General features: G+C 29.4%; 2 protein-coding genes across 2 annotated transcripts in view; one reads left to right on the top strand and one right to left on the bottom strand.

Moving 5' to 3' along the window:
* The window catches only part of HELRODRAFT_168706 (hypothetical protein), a gene marked incomplete at both ends in the record, with an annotated part of 3,002 nt that extends 1,472 nt beyond the window's left edge, over nucleotides 1-1,530 (top strand). Inside the window, one exon of the mRNA XM_009014573.1 lies at nucleotides 721-1,530. Within this exon, the coding sequence (XP_009012821.1) occupies nucleotides 721-1,530 (810 nt within the window). The remainder of the gene's footprint in view (nucleotides 1-720) is intronic.
* Nucleotides 1,531-5,063: 3,533 nt separating this feature from the next.
* HELRODRAFT_74472 (hypothetical protein) lies at nucleotides 5,064-6,513 on the bottom strand (the record flags this gene model as incomplete). Its single annotated transcript, XM_009014572.1, has 4 exons — nucleotides 5,064-5,185; nucleotides 5,340-5,546; nucleotides 5,962-6,280; nucleotides 6,400-6,513. 4 exons carry the CDS (start codon nucleotides 6,511-6,513, stop codon nucleotides 5,064-5,066), a joined length of 762 nt encoding a protein of 253 aa, XP_009012820.1.
* Nucleotides 6,514-8,283: the final 1,770 nt, after the last annotated feature.

Here is an 8,283-nt window from a genome sequence, read left to right as displayed (position 1 = left end):
TGTTGATGAACCCAGCAACATTCACGCCAGCAGCAACAATCACAACAGCTGCAACAACATTCGTATATTCAACAACCCCAACTTGTATACCAACAACAACTACAATTGAAGCAGCAGCAGCAACTACAACAGCAACAAAACTTACAACGACTACCGCCACTTCAACAACAACATCAACAAAATATTGCTTTACCTAATTACTACTACTATTACAACACGGCATTTGTGAACAACAACAATAATTATTTCAGCAACAACGGCAACAACAACGATGATAATGATGTGCGTACTGCTAATGACTACAACAACTTCAGCAGCAGTTGCAGCAACAACAATGGCCTCGACAACAACAGTATAAACAACACCACCGCCAACAACAACAACAACAATATATACACAACACCCAATCATAACAGCGTAAAACAAAATAGCAGTAGTAGCAACATCAACAATATTTCTCACCATTCAACCAGCAACAAATACAACATTAATAGTAGCTTTTACAACAACCAAAAAAACAGTGATGACGACTTTATGGAAAAAACCAGTTTTTCTATAAATAAGATCAACAATAATAGTAACAGCAACAACAATTGTACCATTATTAATAACAACAATGATGATAATAAGGTTCAACAAAACCTCCTCTCTACCAACCAATTACAACATTTAACAAGGACAACAAATCAGCATGTTCAATTTCCACAACATCATCAACAGCAACCTAACCAAATGATGACTCCTTATTTGGCCCATCCTTACTATTCAGGTTCTTTTACTGGACCCCCAAGTAACTTCATTCCTATTGGTCCGCCACCACAAGCCCCTGTTCTATTTTCAGCTCCGTTCGGGGATTTCCAATCCACCTGGGAATTCCAACAGCAACAGCAATTTTTACAGCAGCAACAACAACAGCAGCAACTCCTCTTACAACAACAACAACAAAATTTTCATCCGCAACAACAACATCTATTGAAACCACAAAATTTCCAACAACAACTCATGATGTCTCCAATGTTATTACCATCATCGTCGTCGTCATCGTCATATAATGCCAACTGCCTGAATCACGACTACTCCAAAAACCACAACATCAACACTGATAATGACGTCATCAACAACAACAACAACAGTACCATCATCAGCAACAACATTAACAGCAACAATAGCAAATCATTCAACCATATCATTACATCTACTTCAACTACTGCTAACAACATTAGCTTTATAAGTAACATCAACAACAATAATAATAATAACAACAACAATAATAATATTAATAATAATAACAGTCTTAACGGTAATAGTTATATGAATGGTTCAATGATTCCCGACACAGCAATGAACAACAATAATAATAACAATGTATATAGAAGAAATAATAACAATAATAATAACAATGTTGCAACTACTACTACAACTACTAATATTAATAATAACAATAATAAAGATGATGAAGAAGATGATGGGATGGATGAGTCAGATGATATGGTAATGAGTAACAGCGTCACAACTTATTTGAACATGTGATAGGGGTGAATAGATAGATATTTAGAAAAGAAAGACTAATGATATTACACACACACACACACACGCACACGCACACACATTTACGCAATTAATTAATAAAGATACGACAATATAAATAAACCTTTTTAAGAAATATTATATCTTTCCTTTTAGTATTTTATTATATAGATATGAATCTGGCGTCACTAAGCTTGCCCTATATACTATATATATATATATATATATATATATATATATATATATATATATATATATATATACATATTATTAATATTATTATTATTATCAAAAGATTTATCTAGCTCTAGTTAGTTAAAATTCAAAAGCGCCATCAAAAATTTTCGTGCTTTTTAAAATTTATCCAGTGTACAGTTGTACACATTTAAAGCAGTGATATTTATTCATCATAGATGACATCTCACAGTGGTTGAAAGCGTCGTCGTCTGCAATGATGATAATGATAGTTGTATTGATAACGAATGATGATGATAATTAGTTAATTAATTAATTAATTAATTAATTAGGCATATACACCTGCAGACTCTCCTCGCAAGTACACACTCGTACATACATATATGTATATATAAATGTACTTTTAATCATGTATTTTATTACATATTAACTTATATCATGAAATTAATTAAGATTTGTAATGGCCATAATAAAGTTAATATATATTTAATAGTGAACTTTTTAAACAGTGCCTATTTATCGATATAAAATGTCGATGCTTAACTTTGCTTATAATTAAATATTCATCTGTGTGAGTGTGTATGTGCGTGCATGTATGTGTGTATGTTTTTGTATGTTCATGTTTGTCTGCATACGTATGTGTGCATGTATGTATGCGTATGTATGTCTGTATACATATATATATGTATATATATATATATATACAGATATATATATCTGTATATATATATATATATATACAGATATATATATATATTGTGTTAAGTGCCTTTTGTTCTGTAAGATGCATACACATATGTTGCACGTACACATATAAATTTGAGTTAAATATGCATATATATATATATATATATATATATATATATATATATATATATATATATGCGTATACTTTGTATATATAAAACACATTATATTTATATGCATAAATACTTTTTATATATATATCCATAAAAACTTATACATACTTATATATATATATATATATATATATATATATATCTTTACACGCATTCTTTTTTACTATTTACTTGTTTAACACGGGAGCATAATAATGGAAAAGTGAGAGACATTTTGAGGTGATTCATTAACATATTTGCATATTAATTAGCTTACTTGCATACTAATTAACGTATTAGCATACTCTTCATCGTACTTGCATGCTCATTTCGTTAACGTAATATTTTATCAATCCTTAGCCAATCATTGATGTTTGATGTAACTTTACTATTCATTAACGATTATATATATATATATATATATATATATATATATATATATATATATATATATATATGCATTATTACTGTTACTTACATTTCATATTTCAGTTGAGTTACCAATTAATCTATCAATCAATAAATTAATTAGCTAATCAATCAATCAATCCATCAATCATTTATTCATTCGTTCATTTATTTATTTATAAATATACATTCATCTACATATCTTTTTGAAACCAAATAAAATATATGAAAAAAAAGAAGATACGGCCGTGGCATCCTGACTTTGAAGTTACTTAACTTGATAAGTAACTTTCAATTTAGATTTAAATAAATTAATAAATAATTAACAGGAGTTAGTGGGCGAGTGAGGCGTAATGAGTGTGTGCCTGAAAGTGAAATGTAGTGGGTAAACCAACTGATTGAAATGAGACAAACGACTAAAAATAAATAAATATGTTTCTCCTCCTCATTATCGTCTACATCATCATCATCATTGATCAAGATTATTTAATCACTACCGAGATGTTATACCACTTTCTCTTTAGTAACAAAATTATAAGCGAGTCTATGACATAACAAGATTCCCTATAAAAATAAAATATGTAAATAAATGAATTAATTCATAAATTAATTAATGATTTATTTGCGAAAAAAATGAAAATTAATAAATAAAATAAATAGATGGACAACATATCAGGCAAGCATTATTTCCTTCAAAAAGATAATTTGTATAAATAAATCGATTTAATTAATTACTTGATTGAATTAATTAGCTCATCTGATTAATTAAAAATAAAAGATGAAAAAAAGATGATGATAAAAGTGAAAATAAATGCATTTCTTTACAAGAAAACGTTCATTCATTCATTCATTCATTCACCTAGATATACAGAACAGCAAAAAACATTCTATATAATATACACACACTTATACATACACACCAAATACACACACAAACAAGTGAATATACATAAAATTTATAGGAAAAACGAGTTAAAAAATTATTTTGATACTATATATATATTTATAAATAACTGTATCAAGTGATAACTAATTAGCAATGTGTGTATGTGTGTAAGTATGTATATATTTATGTATTTACGTTTGTGTTTGTTGTGTGAATGAGTGTGCATTCCTGTATATACATTTGTGTGTGTGTGTATGTGTGTGATATCACATCTAATGAAATTGAAGTAATTATAAACGAACGAACGAATGAATGAACAGATAAAAAATGAAGTATTGAGGAGTGAAAGACTGATTAAATTAGTGAGTGGGTGAATGAATGAATGAATAAAAATATGATGAACATTTCTATACTTCAACGAAGTATTAACATCGCTGGCAAATCAAAACAAATTAGACAATATAATTAACTTTTGTATGTATGTATGTATGTATTTATGTATGTATGTATGTATTTATGTATGTATGTACGTAAACACGTTTGCAAATTATATGAGCAACTAAGTAACAGAAAGCATTAATTTATTAGCCTAGTAAGTCACAACAGAAAAGTATTACCATATTAAAAAATATGAAATTTTTTTTCATATAAAATACACACACACACATTCACACACAGAGAAATGTGTACGTACACACCAACATACATACACATAACACACACACACATATATATACATATATATTTATTAGCATGTATTTTTGTTTTTCAATTTTAATAAATATATAGGAGGACCATCATCATCCTCCTCCTCCTCATTATCAGTTACATCGTAACCATTTACTTACAATTTGCATAACAACAGCAAGTTTTAAATAAGAGTCTGGAATAGGAAGCGGTAAATCATTACCATCATCGTCGTCATCATTATCATTACAATTTCTCACTCACTCACTCATTCACTCACACACTCACTCATCCTCAAGGAAGATTATTTATTTAATCTCAATTCTTCAATTCATTCCATCACTAACTCTTTGAGCAATCTAAAGTAATCATCATAATCCCATTACTAACTCACTCACTCGCCTTTTCATTCACTCACTCACTCACTCACTCACTCACTCAATCAATCAATCAATCACTCACTCGCCTTTTCATTCACTCTCATTCATTCATCCATTCATTAATTCATCTATTCACTCATTTTACATGACAGCAAATTTGAGGTAATCTTTGATGGTGTTCGGAATAGGTAGCAGATCAACGTCGTCGTCCGTATTCATACAGGCCAAGATCGTTCTCCGACATGCATTTTGTAGAGAGGAAACTGTAGAAATAATTTTACCAGTAAATATATAATATAAAAGTATAATTACATCAATATTGACACAAATAATGAAAATATTAATAATAATATAATCAAGTTTAAATATTAAACTAAATTAAAAAACTTGAAAAGTGAAGAAAAAATATCAACTGACCACAGCAGAGCTGGATGACTTTGACTTGTTTAGTCGTACCGTAAACATCGACAACGGCATATAGAGGATGTTTTTTGTATAGGATATCCTTGGCCCAAGCGCCTAAATCTTCACCATTTAGGATAAAATGCATCTCCGCAAAGTCTCCTTTTACGACGTACATTATGCCTATTCGACTACCGACATCCGTTGGAAGAATCACATTTGCTGGAGAGTTATTATTATTATTTAGAGATGCGCATGATGTGTTTTGGTTGTTTGTTGGAGAGTTGGTTGAATGGTGATTGTTGTTGTTGTGGCTGCTGCTGATGTTGTTTGAGGCATCAATTTCATCTTGAAAATCATGAAAGAGGTCATCATTGTCATCCAGAAGTCGGTCTTGCTGGTTACTAGAATTTACACTCTTTTGGTAGGGGAGGGCTCTCAAGATTTTTCTGGATATAGAGCCCTGGGTTTTTTAAAATAATTTGTAAATTTAAATCAATTAATGCCTCAAAAAATTAATAATTTATAATTATGATAATCAATTAATTAATATATTTTTTTCAAATAAAAATGATTGTAAAGAGTAAAAATTGAATTAATCAACTGATGACAACCTGATACGTCTGGATATAATCACCATCTCCAAGGATGGAATCAGAATTTAGATGGGTTTGTGGTGATGACGACGCGTAGTTGCTTGACGTGGAATCATTTCCATCACCATGAGATCTTGGCTGGTAACGATTTGCTTCACTGAATCGACAATGCATTGCTGGTACTGCAAATATCCAACTATCTTTTTTAACATCGACATGTACTAAATCTGGGAGAGCATAAAATGGCAAATCAAAATTATCATTGGGGTCCAGTTGAGTTAGACCAATCCTTAAATGACCACTCCAGCCTAGTTCATTTTTTTCTACTTCAATTAGGAACATTTCCCTGGGATGCAAAGGCTGCAAAATTAAGAAATAACTCAAAGAAAAACAAGCAATATTTTGACAGATTAATTTAATTTAAAATATAAAAACCGACATCAATGAAAAACATTAACTAAATATTAGTGAAGCTTTACTTTGGCACTGAATGTGATTCCGTGCGCGAAACTAAGCTGTCTGTAGGCAACAGTCTCATCCTCCAACAATGTTATATTTTTGCCATGGTGCTTGTGAAATTTTTGACAAGACATTTTTATTGCAAAATTCAGTCAAACGTGTTATAAATTGAATCAAAATTTAAAAAATTATAGTAATTATTTATTTTATATTACCGATCTTCAGCTTAAACAACGTTTAAATTTTAAATTCAATTCCTTTAACGTTCGTAAATTTCGAAAAATGTCCAGTACCGAAAGTGAACGTAAATTTTTTTTTAATTACAGAGCGCTTCTTTAATCTCCCCTAAGTCTGTACTTTAACTTGTACATCAGAATTTTTTTTCAAATTTCATTCACAATACATTCCCCATATAAAACATCCACTCAGCATGCCAAATGATCAACGTTCATCGACTCACAGACCTTCTTTCTGCTCAAAATTTGCTACAAGCCAGCTAATCTTAAAACAAAATGACCATGACAAAATTCTGTGGAGATTGCAAGCTGGTTACAATTTCCAGGCGAAGGGCAACAACAACATCAGCAGCAACAACAACATCAGCAGCAACAACAACATCAGCAGCAACAACATCAGCAGCAACAACAACAACAACATCAGCAGCAACAACAACATCAGCAACGTCAACAACAAACCATGTTAAAAGTTACTCGTGCATAAATAAATCGTATTACCATGTTTTTCGAAATATTTCTTTAAATATTTCTCAAAATTTTACTTCAACCTTTGGATATTTTATTCAAGAAATTGTTTCAACTAAAAAAATTTTGAACCACAAACCACGTTCAACGTCCGAATCCAATCTTAACTGAGAACTTCAATTAATACCTTGCTTATGAAACTTTATCATTGAATTAAATGCATCGCTATTCTAGCAGTTCTAGATGCGTTTGATTAATTTGTAATAATGTTTAAAAGCAAAGTGAAAATGAATGAGTGAATGAATGAATAAGTGAATTGACGATTAAAAGAGTGAGTGAGTGTATAAATGGGTAAATGAGTGCATGAATGAATAAACAAATGAATGAATGAATGTGTGTACGAACTAAGAAGTGATCTAAGAAACGAGGTAATGAATGAACGTATGATTGAACGAACGAATAAATGTTTAAATGAAGTGTTTAAATGTTTAAATGAATGAATTATTGAAAGACAGGACATAATTTCCATATCTACCATAAAGCTTTTATGCAATGTTTAACATCTAGATTACTTGATTACACCAAATAGTCACAGTATGCAGAGGAAGGGGTTAATTTTAAAACAGGAATACACAATAAAACAGCGAATTAAATGACTTTCATTTATTATAATATAAAAAGTAATAATAGATATTTATTAGAGTTAAATAAATTTCAAGGATGAAATCTAAAAAAGAAAAGTTCTAAGCAAAATTATTCAAAAATGCGTTACCATCTATATATATACATATAACAATATATATATTTATATAAGAATACATTTCTTTATATATATGAAACACATACGTAAATAGCTAAAACGCTCAAAATAAGCTTTCGGTAGTTCTTTGAATTCAAAATACATTTAAAAGAAATACATATTACATAAAAAAATACATACATAAAATACATTATATTATATACATATGTGTGTGTGTGTATGTTATATTTAAGCATTAAAATACACAAAGATAAAACATGATTGCCAAATTACGGTTTTTATAGTAACTCCATGCATAATAAACATTGAAACAATTATATATATATATTATATATATATCTACATAAAATATGTATACATATGTATGTATTATAACATATATATGTATACATATATATGTATGTATGTATATATATATATATACCAATCAATTAATCAACCAA

The sequence above is a fragment of the Helobdella robusta genome (assembly GCF_000326865.2).
Source record: "Helobdella robusta unplaced genomic scaffold HELROscaffold_14, whole genome shotgun sequence".
Classification (NCBI taxonomy): domain Eukaryota; kingdom Metazoa; phylum Annelida; class Clitellata; order Rhynchobdellida; family Glossiphoniidae; genus Helobdella; species Helobdella robusta.
Note: the sequence above shows the minus strand (reverse complement) of the source record. Positions and strands in the feature narration are given on the sequence as shown.